This window comes from Lytechinus variegatus, chromosome 1 (genome assembly GCF_018143015.1).
Source record: "Lytechinus variegatus isolate NC3 chromosome 1, Lvar_3.0, whole genome shotgun sequence".
Lineage (NCBI taxonomy): Eukaryota > Metazoa > Echinodermata > Echinoidea > Temnopleuroida > Toxopneustidae > Lytechinus > Lytechinus variegatus.
Genome location: NC_054740.1, coordinates 77,900,974 through 77,923,863, shown reverse-complemented (window position 1 = coordinate 77,923,863; position 22,890 = coordinate 77,900,974). Strand labels below are relative to the sequence as shown.

Here is a 22,890-nt window from a genome sequence, read left to right as displayed (position 1 = left end):
CCCCAGATCCCCATTTACCTCACCTGGGTTGGATGTAGCACAGTATGGATGGATTTTGAGCTGAAGGAATTTATGTCCAGGGTTTTATTGCTGTACCATTTTATGAGCAGAGAAAGGGGAAAATAAATTTTCAGCTCACACACTTCTCATGTTATATAGGAAGAATGACAGTGTTAAGATGTCAACTGCAAAATATTGCTATTTAAACCTTCATTCCTTCTGTGATATCAGTCACAATTGTGAAGTCTTACAGAATCCATCTATTGACCACCAAAGTGTTTGTTTGTATGAAATTATCTGTCTAATGATTCTGGTAAATAAAATGGTAATTGCTCAGTAATTTGAAAATAAATAAGCTTGGTATTATGAGAGTAGACAGATTTTTTTGTCCAATAATACTTGTGCTTACATGTGCTCATCTCTGTTTTTTCTCTCTGGTTTTTATTACTTTTTATTTTTATAAATCACCTTTTAAACATAAAAAGGGAAACAACATCGAGATTGGGTGGTCCTTTTCAGGACCAACACTTGCCAGAGAAAGATACATGGTGTACCATGAAACCTACTACACTATTCTTCTTTGCCATGGAAACCTACAGAAGTAATACAATTATTGTTGGAGCTTTCAGTTAGTGTATATTTGTATATCAATTTGTATATGATAATGCCTTTACTTTAGCTATTGCTTTTAAATAAGGAACTTTATTTGGTAAATGTTGTTGCAGCTCAAATTTAAAGAACAGTGTATCATATATTTTGTTTTTTATAATACTGATGAATGTCTGGTTATATTCTGAAATTGGGTGTGCAATTTATCGCATAATTAGTGATTACTTATATTAACAATTTGTTCCTTCTATATCAAATACTTATATATCAAAACATGACATTGTTATCATGTTTGAATTCCACTTCAATGTTTTTTTTTCTTCCTGAAACTTGCTAAGTAAGAGTATATTTTGAATTAGATATTATGTCCAATTATGATTTCTATGGCATTCAGTATTTTTTTTTATAAAACGGGTTCAAGGATGTAGCCAATGGTGAGTGCGTATTCAAGTCACGTGTTCATGCTTTAATTATGCGCAACCTTCCAGTCGTGCATTTTTCGTGCAGCACTGTGCAATTTTTGTGCAGCATTAGTTCCAGTACCGCGTAAAAACTGATACGCGTTAAGTAAAAGAGACTGGCTAGGATTTTGATGCGCTTACTTAGGCGCGCATAGTAGATACGCCTGTGATGTCATAATTGACAGTCTTGCGATCTCTTCGTCTGTGCGATCGTACACAAGTTGGAGGGATTTGAACAAGATTTCCATGAAAAAATCATTTTGCCGACCCGTTTTATAAAACAATTAATGCACATTTTAAGATTCGTGATGTTAGTGACGATGCGAGCAACTCTCGGGCATTCACAATATTATGCAAAAGCACTCGGCGCAAGCGCCTCTTGCTTTCGCATAATTGTAAATACCCTCGAGTGTGCTGCATGGTCATAACACACTCATAAATGTGCATTAATTGTATAATATTCTGAACACTTCTGATGATATCAAGTGCTTTATTTTGGAACAACTGGTCGAATGAATCAGCCATTCTTGCACACAATGTATGCACATCCTCCACTCCCTGGCCATTCATCATGTAAGGTGCTAATGATGTGGGACAAGCTAACTTTACTTTCACATCCTACCAGGTACCCATTCAGCACCTGGGTGTAGAGTGGCAAAGTGTGGACATTGCCTTGCCAAAGAACGCTAGGCTGCGGTGGGATTTGAATACACAACCCTCTGATCACAAGGCTCATCCATTCAGTAGATGTTTAGTTTTTGTATGAATATAGGGTTCTTCAGAAAAAAAATTCTTCTCTTTCCAAGAATGAATAACGAGACTACCACACATGGTAATTAATAAATGAATACCTTTCAGTATTGTGAGCTTCCTTTCAGTCTAATAAATCAAAATGGTGTTGTGCAACATGATCTTTATCGACATGAAACTGCAAATTATTACTCAAAAAGCAGTACTTGCGACGAAGAAATTTTATTTCAATTCATTGTTAAATGATTGTAATGATTTACTTGCTTGCCTTAAATGTAAAGTACCATACTGTACATTGAATAAATGTATCAACTACATACCTTGTTTTTGTCAAAATGTATCATTACTGGACATTTTTATTTATGATAGTTCTAGGTAACCCAAGCTTCTGTGTAATCCATAACTTTGTTTCCTTTCTATTTGTCTTTATTTCTTCATGAAACTGTCTCTTGTTCTCTCCCCATCCCTCTTCATCCCCTTTTCTTTCTTTCTTTCTTTCTTTCTTTCTTTCTGTCTACCTAATCTTTCTTTGTTTTGTCCCTCCCTATTTACTCCCCCTCTCTTTATCTTGTTTCTCCTTTCTCATCCCTTCCTCTCTCTATCTCTCTATCTCATACACGCACATCCCTCGTACTCTCCCTATTTTCTCTCCTCTTCCTTTTTCATCTCATACAAACTTATAAATTCAATTCATCACATTACCAACAGCAAATTCTTATTTTTTCAACCTTTTTTATTTTCCATCTTCAACTTACATTTAAGATTACATCTTGGCAAAAGCACATGATACAATACATCATCTGTAAAGGTTTTCTTTTCATTCTTAATTCCAAAAGCAACATTCAATGACAAAATGACAGCACTTTGAGAACATTTTCTTTCCTATATTTGTCCACTCTGCAGCTCAGTTAATTCATCTAATCACTCATAAACTACACATGTAGATCAATACAAATGCAGATTTTAGTTAACAAAACAACTTGAAAAAAAAATTAGAAGTGAAATATAGATTTCATATAAATCATGCAATAGACTTCTATTCACACCTACGTTAATACTGCTGCGTTTTTGTATGAAAGCTTAACTCTTCTCATTGGTGAAATAGACCTTTTGTGAGATACCATGATTGTGACTACAAGAATGAAATAACTCACCACAATGTGCATTAAAATGCGCAAAACTTGACAAACATTGTGTCTTATGAAAAGCAATAGACTACAAGGGGACCAAAAAAAATGTAGGTGAATGCTATTTTTCTAAGAATCTTTCGGAATGTTGCAAAAAAAAGCTTCGTTGCAATTGAACACAATTTTCAATGGAACAATTCTATCAACAGCAAGCCTATTTTGTACTTTCCACAGCTGTGAGTTTGTAATAAATTGCAAGATTTGTAATTCCTTTTTTGAAGTATAAATGAGATGCATTTGACTGCAAGATTTTTTTTTGTAACAAACCAAAGTTATTCAAATTGAAATTGACAACAAACTGACCAAATCATCAAGATATTTTGTTTTTTTTAAATGTGCTGAATCAAAGGATGACAGGGTAGATCAGTGCCTCAAATTGAAACAAAAGTTACCTTGGTACAGATTGTTTCTTTGTTACATTGAAAACCCAAATCATGGCTCGATTGTTGTAGAACAGTTACATGTATCTAATCAAGGGAATATATATATTAATACTTGAAAGCTTTGCAATATGTCATATCATTGATTAGAACACTTGTTTATACATGGTGATTGATACAATCCATTGTAAAATATCAGTCATAAGACCAATCACAAATGATTTCATATTGGGAAATGTCTAGAGAGATTAGATGAGAAAACCTAACCAATAAATAATATTAAAGGAGAAGTTCACCCTGACAAAAAGTTTATTGTAAAAATAGCAGAAAAAATAATTAAAAATATTGCCGAAGGTTTGAGAAAAATTCATCAAATAATTAAAAAGTTATTAGAATTTCAATTATTTGATTTGTGACGTCATATGCGAGCAGCATTCCTACATAGCGAATGGTAAAAAATCAATGAAATGTCATTTTCTCAGAAAATTGAAAATGGTTTTCACTGTAACTTTTGTATATCAATAGACAAATCATTTCACACCCGATCATGAAAAGAAAACAAAATTAAGTCATCAGGAACCATACAAAATTTGAAATTCATACATTTTATATTACATAACACATGGGGCAGCTGCTCGTTTATGACGTCACAAATCCCAAATTTTGAACTCTAATAACTTTCTTACTCTTTAACAGATTTTCCTCAAACCTTTACCAATATTTTTTACTATTTTTTCTGCTATTTTTACAACAAAGTTTTCTTCAGGGTGAACTTCCCCTTTAATTGATAAGGGCTTCTCAACCAATCAAAACTAATACCTCAGTCACATTTGCTCTAGGTGGCCATACGGCAAGTCAAACCAACTTTATGTAGCTATTACAAAAATGTTAAAACGGCTGTTTTCAACTCGTCGTACGGCCGCCGTAGAGTAAATGCGACTGAGGTATAAAGGTTTTCATTGTTAGTGTCAATTCATGATAACCTGTCCCACGTACGTGAACCACCTATAGGCTATGTATCAACTCAGTGGAGCCCGCCATTATAAAAGCCCTCTCGCGGTTGGTCGCCAAGCAATCTTGTTAGCGACGCATGTGAGCACCCTCTTGCTCACTCTCCAAAATGTATGCGATATTAAAATCCTAAAAACTAATGGAATCGTTAAAATTTAGTAGGGCTATGAATACTTATCATTTACATTGACTATCAGTGTATCAACCTATATCAGATTTACAAGCAAGTGTGGATAAGATTTCGAATTACCAGTAATTTTGATGAGTGATACAATATGCCAAAATTTATGAAAATATAGCGTAAATTTCATATAGCATTTCAAAATCGTTATTTTCAATATCTTCACAATTTTTCATTGTTTTAAAAAACATCTTATTACTTTAACAATAATTTTCCCGAACTGATAACGTTGGTAGGCTATTTTCTCCATCGCTTAAAATGGAATGTCGGGCTTTCGAAATCAGGTTAATTTTTGTTATATTTCTAAAAGAAAATCGTTAGATTCGAGCTACTATACCATTGTTCTCCCGAAGAAGGGTTATCATCTCATAATGTTGTGTAAATGATACATAACAATAAAACTTACGAGTGTAGCAATCCATGTTGGATAACATTTTTCAGTATGAGTTTCGTAATGAAGAGAAAAAATAGGTTCATTCTTAGCACGCGAGCCGCAGAATAATAAATTTTAGCGTGTGCAGACAGGGCTGATCGCCTTGACTGTGCGTTCGGATTATCCAGTCCGATACCGCGTCGGGTTGTATATTCCACGTACCTTTTCCCCTTGCGATGACCACTGTGCAGTTTTAGTGTTTAATTTTGATACTCAATCTGTGAAATTAATAGTTTACCGATATCTAAAAATGCTTGGAATATACCTGACACATAAATTATTTCATTTTCAGTAATTATTATTTCTTTCCTGAATTACAAAAAAGTCAAACTGCCTAGTGTCAAGAATGTGTAACATTGACTGTATAAAATTACATAATTATCAAGGTTTGGGAAATATCTTGTTAAGTTTGCCCAATGTCATCAGTATCTCACGGTATATGTTAAACAGAAAATATAGAACAAGTGTATATTTTGTAAATTCCACGGCCACCTATACCATCATGCGACATATATGAAACCGACGTGCATGGCCGCCGGGGGGGGGGGGGGTACTCAAATTATTTTAAAATCAAAGTAATAGCAATTTTATAGATCTGCAATATTCCTATCCATGCTCTCGTGATAATGACTTAAAATCATGGTGAGTTGCAATGGGGAGGGGTCGATGAGGGATACTGAAAAGGACCAAAATGAGATTGCAGGCCGTAGAAATAAGAGGGGCAAATATTAATAGGTTAGTTTTATTGGAGGAGAGCTTGACCATAACAGAAGGGAAGGAATAATATGAGACGGTTGAAATTTAGATTGGGAGAGCTGATCTTTGAGATATAAAATGTCACAAACACACAAAAAAAGAGAGAACAGGGAGATAGGAGGAAAAGAGAAGCTCTTGCAATAAAATATATCAAACAGGCACTTGTCTGGGGCGAAAGTGAGTGATGATAACTTATGCCCGCCCCCCCCCTCCCTCCACTCCCTAGTCAATCTTGGTAGCAGAGACACCGAGAAGATGATTGATGAAAAAGGGGCTAATGGGACCCGCAGAAAAAAAATCAGTAATCTTGAACAGGACAGCTTGAAAACTTATAGTAGGATCCTCATATTGTATAGAATTATAATTATGATAAAAGGTAAAATTCCACGATAAACAACAGGAATTAATATTAGAAAATAAGGTAATTTGAAAGAGAGTGGGAAAAGGACCCCCCCCCTTTCTCCCGATCCGCTTGAGACACCTGAGCGGCTCCCGGCCCTTCCTCTTCTGTATATACCATCTCGTGAGGCGGCCGTGGAATTTACAAAAAATACAGTTGTTCTATATTTTCTGTTTAACATACAGTGAGATACTGATGACATTGGGCAAACTTAACATGATATTTTCCAAATCTTGACAATTTCTATCATGATTCTTGAACTATAAGATTGACGTTTTGTAATTCATGCAGGAAAGAAATAATAATTCTCGAAAATGAAATCATTAATATGTGTCAGGTATATTCCGAGCATTTTTCGATATCGGTATTTCACAGATTGAGTATCAAAATGAAGCACTATATAACTCTACAGTGGTCACTGCAAGGGGACAAGGTACGTGGAATATACCACCCGACACCAGTATGGGACTAGATAATCCCGCGCGACACACCAGGGGATCAGCCATGTCTGCGCGCGCTAAAAATTATCGTTCTGCGGCTCGCGTGCTAAGAATGAACTTGATTTTTCTCTTCATTACGAAACTCATCCTAAAAAATGTTATCTAACATGGATTACTACACTCCTTAAATATATTGTAATGTATCATTTACACAACATTATGAGATGATAACCCTCCTTCTGGCAAACAGTTGGTATAGTAGTTCGAATCTAATAATTTTCTTTTAGAAATATAACAAAAATTAACCTGATTTTGAAGGCCTGCCATTTCCTCATAAAGCCGAGAAACAGTAATCTATCAACGTTATCAGTTCGGGAAAATTATACTAAATGTGATAAGATGTTTTTTAAAGCAATGAAAAATTATGAAAATATTTAAATTAAGGATTTTGAAATGCTATACAAAATTTACACTATATTCTCATAAATTTTGGCACTTTGTATCACTCATTAAAATTGCTGATAATTCGTAATATAACCGTCACTTGCTGGTAAATTCGGTATGAGTTTGTACACCGATAGTCAATGTAAATGATAAACATTCATAGCCTTACTAAATTTTAACGATTCCATTGGTTTTTAGGATTTTAATATCGCAGACATTATGGAGAGTGAGCAGAACGATGCTTACATGCGTTGCTAACGGGGTTGCTAGGCGCGAAAATCCGATTTAGCTCCGCCCACTTTTTACACTGAGTTGGAGGGATTCACGTACGTGGTCCATACTGAAAACATTCATGACATTGCACCCAGATCACTAGTACACACTGTGTTATAACGATGATCATGGAATTTCTAGACCACTCATATCTCTAAAAAGATCTCAAGGCGCTCATTATCATTATTAGGATGACTTTAGCCCTACTGCCATTGCAGGCAAAAGAATTTGACATAATAAATATTCCTGATATGGTGCTATGATCTAATTATGAATATTGATAACAAGATCTAGGATTGATTTAACAAGACGTTTACAGGAGGGAATGGTCTTTATCTTGGGGAAAAGTTAATCCGTTTTTATTTTTCTCTACAGTCTTGTTTCAACTGATTGGAAATCTACTACCCATTTTTTAGACACACATGAATTATCAGCTAATAACTTATGTACTCAGTTGTGGGTAAGCTTGTGCAGTAGTTGTAGTAGAATACATAAAATGATAACATATTTTTTTCAAATACATGTGTTGTTTGATATGTCATGTAAATGGCAAGAAAACATATAGGGCTTATTCTTCCTGTAAGACTGATTTTTTTTCTACTTCTATAAAGATTGTCCTTCTTTATTCTTCTACCTAGTCACAATGCCAAAAACAAATTCATGCACAAGAGAAAATCCATTAGAACACATGATCAAATAATCGTTGACACATTGTGGTCAGTATACAAATGATTCAATATTGAATAAATTTTCCCCATAAAGAAAAATGAAAAACTACTTTCTAATTATCTGATTAAGGAGGCAACAGACCTTGTTTCTCAAGATTTTGACCTACAGGTACATTTCAGGAATTCAAGAGCAGAATATATCCTTAAGAAAATCTACTGGCTAAGAAGAAACTTTCATGAAAACTGAGCCATCATGATAACATGTAGCAAAGAGACTCGATAAATGACTGGCAAGTATGACAAAACAAGAAATATTACAGCACCATTCACAAGAAAACAAGCATAACCATATACAATAGGAAAATTACTCATGGTTTGCAAAGAGAGCACAAATATAATATGTAACGATTGAATGAATACAAGATAGTACAACATCATACAAAATAGAGAGAGCAGCACTTAAAATAAAGAGTGTGCCATTGGCCCTGTACCATAAAGTAAATTGATTGATAGTATGGGTGATTTGTACGATTGATTACACATGATGATCAATGCGATCAATTATATAAATGAGCACTTGATCAATCAGATCAAATATTGTGTCACAGACCTCAAACTGATGAGAAATTAACTGAGCTAAACATATTCTTCATTACGATCTCAGCAAATAACAGAATTCAGTCTTGATCAATATCATTTTGAAAAATAAATATTCTTATATTGAAATATGTGAAAGGGATATTCACTTTCAAGTTTGTAAAATATTGTATCTTACACGGAGGCCGAGTGATTAATCATAAGGCTTGTAATTACAATTGAAGAGATTGATCATTACTTCAATGTAAATTCAATTGTACAAACTTTACACTTAATTAGTAAGCTTTGTGTTATTGGGCCAAAGTTTCATTATCACTATCTTTATAGCCAACTTATCTTTTTTAGGTAACAGAGCCCCTACATCATTTCTTTCAGAAACGGAAATCCTTCCAACTTCTTAAAGGGAAAGTCTATCTGGCTTGACCTCACTTGCACAGATAAATGAGAGAATCGCAAAATTGAAAGCTTGATGAAAATCAATCAAGGAATAACATATGAATCATCAAAGTTTGGGGGTTTGTGACATCACATACAAGTGGTTATCCCATACATCATGTAATACAAAGACCCTTTTTTATAGTGTTCCTCAAATGAAAATACTTCCCCTAAGAGTATGAAATAAATGAAATAATGTATCTGATGATATAACAAATGGACTGGTAAAAATAATTTTCAATTTTCAGAGAAAGTGGAATTTATATCATCATTTTGAGTGAGATGCTTCCATGTGACATCACAAAATCACAACTTTAAGGATCTGAAATTCATTATTCTTTGATATATTTTGGTTATTTTTGTTGCTTAGGCTGTAGTCTATGGAAAATTTCTGTTATTCATATTTCAAATCACAGTCAACATTTTGAGGAAATCTATCATCCTAAACAAATCGGAGATGAAGTAATTTTTGTTGTATAATGTGAAAAAGTGTGAAGTATTCTTTTAATAAAATAATCACATTTTGCACCTGAAAATCAGATGAATTTGCCTCATCTATGTTTTAAGCTGATAGCAATCATGTCTCCAAATCTCAAAGAACTTATGAAAAACACTCTTAATTCAAATGCATGTGAGCAATATGAGTTAACAACAACAGAACAGACAAGATAGACCATGAAATGATTATAAGAGAGAGAGAAAAAAAAGGGAAAGGAGACTTATTTACAAGGTATCATACTTGGTTCAACCCTATTGGAACTGAAATAAAATAAGAAAACCATATAACACAGACATATTCATACAATGTTTGGTGAGTTGAATCAATAGCAGGGCAACGTAATCACCTCTTCATATTTTTATCCATGAAAAAAAAAAAAACACAGATATGCTCTGCCAAAAACAATATTAACACCTAGGTAATGTTACTCTCAGCATTGTAAACTACAAAAATGATTTTTTTTAACTTTACAACTTCTGCTTTTATGTACAAACAAGTAAATGCTTTACTGCTTTTTAAAACTAGCTTCACACATTTTCTTATTTTACATATTATACATAATGAGTTAAAACAGATGTTTGCGTCCGAGACATCTAACTATACACATCATATATTATATTTCATAGAGAATTTTGATGAAAACAAATTGAAATAATACTGCTCCACATAAGATGAAATCATATTTTTTCTTTATCACTACATTCAATATTAAAACCCTATTTGCTTTAAGATAAAGATTTGCATCAATCTGGAAACTATCATTTCTAAACTGAAAAACATTTTTCCAGCTGTATATATTTGCAATTTTATTTTTTTTTTTTTAGGTCTGCAGCCAGTTAAAAATATTTTTATCAAATTGAGGATTGATCAGAAAAAACATGACTTTCTCTTTAATAAAATTGACTAAAATTGTGAATGTAGTATTAACAACTCACAACTCACACCTATGAGATTTGAATTTATATGTAAAATATGATATATATATTTAATGTAATTGATATATACTACATGTACATATAACATTATATATTACATGTAATACATTTCATACAATATATTATAGAGTTAACTGTAATAGTATCATACAAAATATACAATGTCATGTGATTTTACAACACTTTGCTTTCAAATGCTTCTGACGAGTGTGGTAAGATTGAATTTTAACACGAGTTGTCATAAAGTTCTATTCAAACATATACATTACAATGTATTTTGAATGCAAGATGAAGTCAGTCCTTTTTACTTGCATTAATCAACAAAAGCTTTATTATAAAAAGGAAATACATGTAGTTCTCAATATTGCAGATAGTCAGAAATTACTCTCGTACATATTTTAAAGATTTGACATGGCAATACTGAGACAGAACCTGTGATTTTTTTATGAAAAACAACTTTTTTTTTATATAACTCCGAATCTGGTAGTTTATTAATATATGCATCATGGACTTTGCTTGAATTTCAAACTAGAGGAGTCACAAAATTATTAAAAACAGACCTTTAAATTTATTAATGTAGATTGAATAATGATTTCAGGCAAAACATGGAACCAGAAGAGGGATTCAACCTCTCTGGTTAACTTTAATATGACACAAATTTCTCACCTTTTAGGAGATGTCATTAATTACATATTTTTCTATTACTGCCAAGTGTGAACAGACAGAAGAGACAAACAGTTGGTATTGTAAAATCTTGTAAGCATATTATTTATAAGAAACAAGTCCAAAATGAGAATGCCATTAACCAGGAAATTTCATTTTCTGTGGTTTTAACCATGAACAAAATAGATTTTTTTTTAAAATAGTGAATGATGGCTTACAATCTCCACATTACTTTTTCTTACTCAAGAGTATATTCAAAAGGAAATTATGAAGATGAAAAACGAGGAGAACAAGGAGAAGAGAAGAAAAGTGAAGGGTTTGAGAAGACGAGATGAAAGATGGGGAAAAGAAGGAAACAGCGACGGATAAAAAAGAATAAAAAGGGAAATAAAACAAAATATTAATGGTTATAATTATTATAATCAATCAACTGTCTTGCCGATTGTCCAATTGTATTAGTGTGTAAAATTTTGGTGCCCCTCCCCAAAAAGCAAGAAAAAGAGAGTGATTATCAAAATTTTTTTTTCACAAGATTACGAATTTCATTTGTCAAAATTGTCTACCTAACATAAATTACACAAAAACATATGGTTATTAATGGCAATGTTTCTACTCTGTCTGATCTAGTACACACATTCTTGATAAAACTTATTTTATTTGTACATAATAACAATCTAAACGACCAAGTCAGACACTCAACATCAAATATTACACAGGTTAAAAAAATAAAAATAAAAATAAAAAACGGCAACTAATGCTTACCAAAAAAGTGCTTCAAAAAATTTACATCCCTTGGATGATGAAAAGAGAAAAGCACCATGATACTCTTTTTTTTTCTTTTCCAAGTCAACATTCCATTTTGTGATGTCGAGAGTTATTGTTCAAACTGCAAATCCCTACACTAGAACTGATTGTATTGTGCAGATATATTATTATCACTGAAAATTCATAATGTACTTAACATATATATGACTATATGTATTCATTTCATTATTCAAACAGATATTCCCTGACATAACACTTACATTTTGTGTTTAGCTCCTGATACATGTAGTTGAATTAAAAGAAAAATGAACAATATCGTAAATTAAGATTGTTAAATAACCAGAAAAATTAACAAAATTATAACTCTAGAATGAAAATATGATGGAAAAAACTTACTTCAAAGGAGAAATGGATGTGTATTAACATTCATTATAAAATCTACCTTGAACAAAGATATCATTATCATCTCACACTACAAGACTTTCAACAATTTGATGATTATCTAGTAATGTTTATTTACTATTACTTTTCCCATCTAGTGTTGACCAAAACATTTGATATTACCCTTTCCCTTATGCACTATTCAGAGAGACAAATAATTTGATGTAATAATCCCACTGAAGGGCTCAGCATTAAACATGTTTTTTTTTTCATTAGTGCTTTAAATGAATTGTTAGTAATGAGTTGTATATTACTGTTTTCTTAAGTTCATTTTATGGCACTCTAAAAACATCTCAATATATACTGTTCTGTTAATCATATCAATGACTGCATGCTTATACTTCTAGTTGCTAAATTATATCCATAATGACAAGTTATATATCTATTTTCATGGCTTGTGTTTGGCAATTGTAAAATATGATTTTAGAAATAAATTTTACCTGAGATTTAGTTCCAAGTAATATTATTTGTTTATTCCTATTTTCATAATGTTCATGATTTGTATATTACGATTCCCCCTGGCTTATATATGAATTTTAAAAAGACATATGACTCACTGCGCAAATCTAATCTTAGATTCAGAGGTGTATTGTATTATGAAAGAATTGCATACAAATGTACTTTTTTTATCGTTCACTTCAAGATGTTTTCAAAAATATATACCGTAATAAGAATAAAATAAAACAGCATCAAACAACTTTAGATCATCATACACCATTCTCATCTGAGATTTGAGTGATTAATATTATTCCTATCAAAGAGTATTACTATATTCTTGTTTCACATCAGGACCTCTTAAAAATGAGGCCAAAACACATGTGCTGCCTCATATGTATAAGTTTGAAAATCTTATACATCTATACATATATTTACATCAATAAAAAAATCTTATGTTACTTATTTTGCTTCAAAGCAAAGACATACTCTGTCCTTTCAAATACCATTACATTGTAAATAATGTACACTCTTAACAACATGCAGAATAAATAAAGCTTTTAAAAAAATGCTGTAGTCACTGGTTTCATAAAAAAAAGGAATTTGCACTTTTTTAGGCTACTAAAAAACTATTTCTGTGATACTGAAAACTATTATCATACACTACCATTGCACTGGATTTAGAAGCACCACGACGCTACGGGTATAATACAGTTGAAGGTATATGCATTGTCTTGCATACTGAGTTGTTTTGATACAGATACATTCTGTTGTTCTATACTAGACATAGTGTAACTTTTTTACATTACATATATCTGAAAGAAATATCTCTTTGAGATAACTGTTTTAGTATGAAAGAACTTCATGAAAATAAAAAATTCTCATGAATATATATTCTATTGAAAATCTTGAGAAATGCCATAGATGCCAAGAAAAATACATGAAATTCATAAAGGACATATAATATATATTGAGCACCCATTTTTTCCAGACTGAACCCAAACATAATTCCAACACCAATGTTACCGACAGCTGCACCCTACAGAAATCTTTGATGAAATCTGCAAAAACCTCAATAGAATCTTTTTATCACTTTCTCAAGAGGAATCAGATACATACCAGTATCAGTGTTTAACTCTCCAAAACCTATGACTGAAAAACACCTCGCCCAGTTAACCTGAAGAGCCTACATTGAATGCAGGAAACCATGTATGTGTATCTGTTTTTTTTTTAATATGGCAAGCAGCCCTGGCATGAATCATTGAGTCACCTAGCTTCATGTCCAGCCTCTGATTAACACGTATATTGCCAAAACTTACTTGGTATGTAATGTGATACTTGGTATATTTCCTCATGATTTCTAAGAAAGGAATCGTTAATAAAATATAAGTATTCTGCTTCTCAGATAACTCTGATAAATAACATCTCACTTAGCGATAGAAATCTGTTGGACTTGACTGAAAATGTAAGAAATATATAGTAAACTGGCTTTGACTTGTGACTAGTCAGTTAATGCTACAGTAGAAAAAGTTTGTATACAGTAAACGGCAAGAGGTAACCGAGGAGATAATTATTAGTAACAGCCTAGGCTGACAATGCAACTGAAGGAAAGATGTTGAAGCCTTTATAAACAAAGGTTGTTATAGGTGATTTTGAGCTGATTTTAGGGAGGACACACTTGGTTCGCTATTAAAGGAGCATGTTTGCGTAAATCTTTCAGTGCCTATTTTGTTTCTTTTACCTCGTGATTTTATTCAGAGATTCCTGCTTGGACAAGAGGTGGTCCAGTTGGTATTCCAGATGAAAGCTCAGAATAGCCAACACTAGACATGTGACCAACAGCACTGTCTGAGCTGCTAAAGGATGACTCATCAATGGCCGACGGATCAACAGCTTGTCTGAAGGGATCATCTGACATAGCACCATCAGGACTCAAGGAGTCTGGTGAGATAGATGGAGTAGCATCACCTTCGCTGTTGCCTCTCAAGACTTGGATCTTCTTGGCTAGTTCTACTGCTGAATCTTTGGTCAGTACTTCTCTAGGAAGATGTGAAAGAACCGGGATGGTCCCATTCGTCAGAGGATGCTCACAAAGCTTTTCCATACTTGGTAGTGGTTTGCTGGATACAGTGCTATGGACCTGTCCTCTTGAATCAGTGGTCTTTGATTCTTCACTCTCAACTGTACCACTGCAAGTTACAAGATTATTTGGTATTGAGCAACCTTGTGCTTCAGTTTTCATCTGTGAATCCTCATGAGTAATTGGTTCAGGGTGAGAGGAGGAGTTGGATTCAGACTGGCAGACACCATCAGTGTTATTCATTAATTCTTTCGAGTTGCTGGAAATGTTCTCATCACTGGCCTCAAGGTTACATCTCAAACTGATGATTTCACCTTCTTGTGATGTTGTGCTGCAGCAGGGAATACCAGGGATATTAGACTCCTGCAGAGGATGATCTCCTGGGCAACTCTCCACACTGCATGTATCCGTAGATTCTCTGTCAGTTTGGGACTGCAATGCATCGATTCTGTCAAAGACTGGTCTTTCCTCACTGGATGAGCAAAGTCCAAGTGGCATGCCAAGATTACCAAGAACAGCATCACCTGGACTATCTACAGCTGGAGAGATCCTGCTGCCATCATCACCATGTCCCTGATGCCTACCAGGACTATCATTGCTACCAGTTGCCGTGGCTTCATTTCCATGGCTTTCGTTGCAGCGAGGAGTCACAGAGAAGCTGGAGGAGATATCACCAACACTGTCCATGGTTGTTGAGCTGTAAAGGAGAGGTTCAGGTGGAGTAAATGAAGAAGGATCGTCCTTCATCCCAAATGTAACAGAACTCAGCTTACTGGTGGCGAGTGCAGTCTCTTGCATCTCAGCTAGGGAATCCACAGCATTCAGAGATGTCATGACTGTATACGTACTGGATGAAGAAGGGCTACTACAAGTGGTGTATGCAGAACGTGCAGTTGTTAGGGAGGGAAGTGTGAGAGGTATGCTATCTGCTACCTTATTATTATCATACGGCATAAAAATCTCACTGTAACTACTATGGGCGGAATTATCAGGATTGTACAAACCAGTTGAAAAGCTACTATTGGTGTAGCTGTCTGGCTGCTTCAGTTCAGTATATGTCTTACTGTTTGTGTCATCAACAGTTTGTTTAGAGGTAGAGAAGATATTGGCTACCTCTAGTGGCGTCAAATGTGGCAAGGTGCCCTCTACGGTAGGACTATGAGACAAACTATTAACCTCTGATGATTGCACTAAACTACTGGCAAGGTTGTAATCGGCTGAAGATTTCATGTTGAAGGATGCACTACATTCATTGAGATCGTAGTTGGAGCTTGCTTCTGAGCTTGAAGTTGTATCTGAAGTTGAACTCAGATTATCTTCTGAACTGTCATAGCAAGGCATTGTGGGCAAGGGAACATTACATAAGGGTGCGATGGGTTGGGTCATAGCACTTTCGTCCTCTGACTCGTTGAACTGCAGCATTTGAGGAATCAAGTCATGTTGCCTTGGAGGACGTACCTCAACTGGAATGTTCTCCTCCAAGGAATTTCCACTTCCGTAAGCATCACATGACTTGGAATACAGGGAAGAGCTACAACTGGCCCTGTCATCTCCTAAAGGGATATCAACATTTCCATAAAAGTCCCTTCCATTAAGGCTTCCTGAATACATTTGGCTGGAACTGGTTGAGGCTTGATGACCCCAATCTTCAAGGGGGTGTGATAAGGAGCTCATGTCTGGAGGACCCTCAAAGCAATCTTCCTGGCTTCGGCTTCCACCAGGATTCATCCTCTCTTCTTGCCGATGCTCCATGTCAAGTCGAACCACAGTCTGGATAAAATGATTCCTCACCCTGGAAGGATTGAACTCGATTCTCCCGTACTTGTTATGGCAGCCGTCTTTGCTACAGCCACAAGGAAACGACTGCCTGTCCACTTGGCATTTGATGCCGGCCAAACTACACATACATGTCTCCGGGTCACACACCACCTGGCAGTCACAACCACAAGACTCCCTCGAAAGGCGTATCCGCTTCAGCTCCATCTTCTCTGTGTTGTCGATCTTTTTCACACCGGAACGCTTCAGCAGCAACCGCCTCTGTTTGGTTGGAATCGGTTGTAAGAAGTAATAGTCATTAATGTTGATGTTGTCCAGTTCCTCATCTAAGTCTGATTCTGCTTCTCTCAATGTCATTGTAGAACAAGGGGAGGATTCCCTCAGCTGCTGACATCGTCTGTCCATCAGTTGCTTGCGTAGGATGGCTCTATGACACTTCTCCTGGGATAGCTCAAACTGTTTGAGGGTAAACTTCCCAATGGTTTCATGTTTTGGGGCCATACCTGAATAAAGAGAAAAAAAGAGGAAAGACAATGTATTTAAAATATGCTATAAACATAACATAGAAAATAACTTGAATACTATAATGAAGACAAATATATAAACTGATAAAAAAGCATTGAATGAGAAAAGGGACAAGTCCACCTCAACAAACAGTTGTTTTAATAAAAGGAGACAAATAAAACAAGCATAACACTGAAAATATCATCAAAATCAGATGTAAAATAAGAAAGTTATGGCATTTTTAAGTTTCGCTTCATTTCACAATTAAATTTTATTCATATCCTGGTCAGTATGCAAATGAGGAGACTGATAAATCATCCACTCACTATTTCTTTAGTATTTCATTACATGAAACATTTTAATTTTTTCCTCATTGTCATGTGAAAAAACTCTGATTACTTGCTGAACATGTGGAACTGCCACTGTTTTGATATTTTGTGGTTCAAACTAGAGGATCCTTGTTGTCAAATCTGTAAACATTGAAATATTGTATAATTCGAACAATAAAAAAACAAAAAATGGTAAATGAGGGGCAATCACTGACTCTTTCATTTGCATATAATGGAGTTGTGCATAAAACGAAACTTTGAAATGTCATAAATTTCTAATATTACAGAAGTCTGATTTCAATTCAATTTGAATTTTCAACGTTAAGCTATTAAAAAATTTTCTATATTGATTCAAATCAACTTTCTTCTGGGTTAGACTTGACCTTTAACTACAAATGTTAATACTACTATTAACAGTAACATGTTTTTTTTAATGGCTAACAGCTTTCTTAATTTCCCCACTCAATTCAAACAGAGCTCAGTAAAGCAAGAGTAAGGATCAAATGTAGAGTTTGCAGTCGCCAATCAAAAACATTGTCGTATTGTATTTTGTTCAAAAGAATGACCTTCCACCAATCCGACTTTGTGTTAGACATGGATCAGTATATTGAAATTACCTGTACTCGTATATGCACATAATGTATATGAGCAAAAATACCCATAATAGTTGCAATGTAAAGTTTCACCTTCATATTTTGGGAAATTCCTCTTATTAAAAAATAATCTACAAGGATACCAATTCACTCTTTCAAACTCCTCGTTGATCACTGGTACATGTATACCAGACATGTTTCAGCTTGAATACTGTCAAACGTGCATGAATGGAAGTGACATTTCAGTTACTACTTCCGTCAAAGTTTGTTTATCTACTACTGAAATTATTCTGAACTTTCACTAAATTGCCTTTTCCTTCCTTATCTAATTACCAGCAGTGAACAAGCAACACTGCCGCTGAATTTGCCAATTTTCATCTACAATGTATATGCATGACAGTGGTATAATTCAAGTGGCAACCAAATTACCATTTTTTTACTGCTTAGCTTCAGGTTTACTCAATTTAACATTGTGATGTAACTTTTGGGGTAAAGAGACGATTTTTATAAGCATTATATTGGGACATTATGCATCTGTTATCAAACAGCTTTACAGATTTGAATAATAATTTCTCCACTTAAGCTTTATATACATATATATGGCGATTAATCTCTAATTTCTTTTACACATTTTCTTATCAATAGAGCGTGTAACTGATGGAAGCTTGAATGGATAATTTTCAAATTGTTGTTTGCAGCATATAATGATGTCCGGGGGCTTGTTTTATAACCATTAATCCATCTCGGGTGAGGCCTATTTTACAAATAGTTACAACTATGATACCTTTGCCATGTACTTTACCTTGGAAAACTTGATTGTGATTGGCTGCTAACTGCGGAGCTTTGTTACCATGGTAGTTGCCATATTAAATGGAAAAGGTACCATAGTTGTAATTCTTTATGAATTAAAATAGGCCCCATCCAAGATAGATGGATTAAAACCAGGAATATGAATGCTTCAAAATCAATGATTATCATCAAGATATGACTGAATAGTGTCGTTCGTGTAATGATTCATATACATTGTACATGTATGCTACCAATTGCTGCACTATCACCTTGTAATTCTGTTTAATACTTGCCCAATTTCATATTGTTCAAAGCACATGACTCTTAACATTACTTTTTGAGAGCTTCATCTAAATATGATCTATCGCATTAATGGTCAAGTGAAGTGAAATTACATTTTCATCAAATTAGAATGAGGCATCTTAAAGATAAATTCCAGTTGTGGTAACAATCTCAAAATGACCTTTTACAGAATTTAATATAATGACCACCCAAGTGTCTGTTTGTATGAATAAAAAATATGTGCCAAAGGATTCTGGGAGAAATTGTGTAATTGCTGAGAATAAGCAAAATAAACGCGGATTAGATTTGACAAAAAGGACCAACTTGACTGAAACATACACTGTAGTATTAAACAATGCTAATTCCAATATGATCAGGGAGGAATTCATTAGTGTTTCTCTTGACGAGGAGAAAATTATATTTCATATAATAAAATACAAAAGAAATAGTTAGTGTATGATATCATCAGTATCTTCATTTGCATACTATCCAGGATAAACTGTTTTGTGAAATTAAGCGAAACTTTAAAATGTAATAACTTTCTTATTTTCCATCAAATTTTTATATTTTCAGTTTTATGCTTGTTAAATTTTTCTCTTTTTTATTAAAATCAAATTTTAGTGGAATGGACTTGTCCTATAAGTATGAGACATCCATGGCTTTCTCATTAGCATGTAACATCCCGACTAAAGAAGAATGTAAAAAACATTGTTGTGTATTTCTAATTCTACATAATATAAGTTCTCTCTGATTGTTCCCTATATGTTCCAGTCAAATATATTTCGAATCAGTTTTCTTTTACACAAATCAAATTGAAGGTAAAATAATAATAATGATGTATTTATGAAAGTGACATATTTCCTAATATCATTCACTTTTCACTAAGTACTAGCAATCACTTTCCTGACTTTTAGAAAGTTCCTGATCCTACAACCATTTAAAAAACACACATTACAGATGAAAAAAAAATGAAAGAAATGGTTCCATCTAAAAGGGAAAAGATGAAAGCAATCATCGCAAGCTTTCGCATTCTTTAATTAACGATATAAAAGTAAAATGTCAACTGCACATGATTGCTTGTCATATTAAAGTATTCTACAAACTGAAACCAAATAACAAATTTTTGACCTAACATATTGCACTCATTATGTGCAGTGCTACAGACTCTCAAAAGAATTTTTTTTTTTCAATCATTTCTGAGATTCCAAAGCATTACAACAGTATACACTAATTCTTATATGTTTCTTGATTATTTTCATAGAGATCATTCCAACCTTCTTTCTCAGACCAGATCTTGTAAAAGTTTCCTTGTGCATGTTAGGTAAGAGGGGAAAGCATCTCTCATCATGACCCCTGGGGGGTCGGAGCCAAATTTAGAGAGGTCTCGATTAGTGGCAGGAAGTCGGGGCTTCCGAAGGCTGCCTCACAGAGTTTGGCACGGACTTAGGGTTGTAAGAAGATGGAGTCTAATCATGCTTACACAACAATACAGAGATGTGATATCATTTTTCAATACAAAGGAAGACAGAATATGACATGTAAAAATATATCAAAACTACTTCAGAATACTGAACAATATTAGAAAGAACATTTTTGTAGTGGATGTTAATAGCAGAATGAAAACGAGGGAGAAATGGAAGGAATAGGCAAAGACAATTGCTGAGGTTTATGCCCAGTTTACAAAAGTCCATAAGATCAAAGCCCCTGTTATGCTTGTCCTACCAGAAGAGTATCAATGCAAATGGAGTTTGTCTTCTTATTTTGCTTTGAGGTTGTTGGTAGTTGAAGTGGACCTTTACCAAATGGCACTCTCTTTGATTCTCAAAGAAACAAATACATATTCTCATGGAAAATCAGTCTACCAAGCCTTCATCCTCATGTATCTTTGGTCAAGAGACCAAGACCCCGCTATGACATCTTTCGATACAAGGTGAAAGACATATAAGATGGTGTTCATGAAATTTTTACAAATGATTTGAGATTTCTCGAGATGTAATACTGTGCATATGCACAGAAGCAAAACTGACTCATCAAAAGAAAACATAACTCCTCCTTTCCCAGAAAAAACATGAAGCTTGCATACATAGATTGAAGAATCCCTCCAGGTCCATGCTGATAAAAAGACACCCTATTTCCCACCCCAGGGATTATCAAAGATGTAACCTGAACTTGGAGCTGGCTTGGAGGTTTACTCACATGTATGTCAACTACATCCGTTACCAAGACAACAAGTGAAGACAACAAACACAACATGGAAGGCAAGGAGGAAGTGGAATGACAAGCGAGAGGGATAAAAATAGACACAACAGGCAGGCAAGTGGACTGATGATAAAAACAGAGAGATGGGGTCTGGATCCTGTTTCACAAGCCTTGACAAGTACAAGTTTCTCTATTAAGCTACTTAAATGGTGCAATCTGATTGGCTGAGGGCAAAAATGGGATAGAACATTAGCATTAGTAATTGATCTTATTTTATTTTTCAAACCGGGCCCTGGAACAACTCGGCTGGCAGGTTAGGGATGGTGCATTGGGGAAAAGTGCATTGGGATGATTAAAGTTTTGGCAGGATACAGGCTACAGTAAAATGGCTCTTTTTAGCTGGCATCTAGGGTCCTCTTGATAAATCAAGGTACCATGATTCACAGAGCTCTTCAGGTATAAAATGGTGTGCATATTTATGACAACTATGTTCTAAAAGCAAACAAACAGGAAGTCACTACATGAATGAAAGTGAAACTCTCTTCAGATTGTGACAGTAAATCCAGGTGTAATGATATCATTGTAAATTGTAACATTTACAATCATCAGTGGCGGAACCGTGACCCGGAGGAGACAAAGCATTGGAGGGGCACTGTATTGTTTGTGAACAATGCTGTGCCCCTCCAATGCTTTGTCTCCTCCGGGTCACGTTCCACCACTGACAATCATGTATATTACGTGATGAAACAAAACACAGAGTAAAAGTAATTTGAAAGGTCCTACATATATGTGAATACAATTTAAAACCTGGGATTTGGTAATGTTGCATATACCTGTATGGGTTGAACTTGAAAAATGTCAATCTGGCTTCCAAATGGTACATGAAGAAAGTTATTATGTACATCTACATGTATTCAATACCTGGAAGTAGGCTGATAACCAATGCCTTTGTGCTGTTTTTTTTTTCTCTCCCTCAGTGTAAAGAGATTTTGCCAATATTCATTTTAATAATTCACAACTTTCTTTCATATACTAGTATTCACTTTGGTAGATACATGAATAATAAAAAAAAAGTAGCTATGAATTGGAAGTTGCTGATGAATATCAAGGAGAGATACATAAAAAAGGTACTGAAAAGTGAAAACTCTCAGTGGTATAGATGGTGAAATAGATGGGAACAACTTTTGTGTAATAACAAAGATTTGAAACCTGTTCCTTGAGCTCCACACTCCAGGGACTTACCCACAACACCAAAAAATCTCCACAATGATGAGATGCTTCTGTTGTTGAAATGGGGAGTGGGTACAAAGTCTACATTTAGGATTAGGGATGCCAGTTGGAATTGATCAGAGGGCCTGAGAATCACCCAGAATACAATATTTTCAAAAATATTTCAATTTTTACAGATTTGACAAAAAGGACCAACTTGACTGAACCATAAAATGTTTATAAACAATGGTAATTCCACATGTTCAGGAAGAAATAAACTTTGTTTATCAGGGCAATGAGGTGAAAATAGAAATATTTCATATAATAAAATACAAAGATATAGTGAGTGAGTGATGTCATCAGTTC

The 22,890-nt window shown here is 34.3% G+C and overlaps 1 protein-coding gene across 1 annotated transcript in view; it reads right to left on the bottom strand.

Moving 5' to 3' along the window:
- Positions 1–8,163: 8,163 nt before the first annotated feature.
- LOC121423946 (cysteine/serine-rich nuclear protein 1-like) overlaps positions 8,164–22,890 on the bottom strand; it is a 45,185-nt gene continuing 30,458 nt past the window's right edge. The window contains exon 4 of the mRNA XM_041619498.1: positions 8,164–17,122. Within this exon, the coding sequence (XP_041475432.1) occupies positions 14,514–17,122 (2,609 nt within the window). The 3' untranslated portion in view covers positions 8,164–14,513. The remainder of the gene's footprint in view (positions 17,123–22,890) is intronic.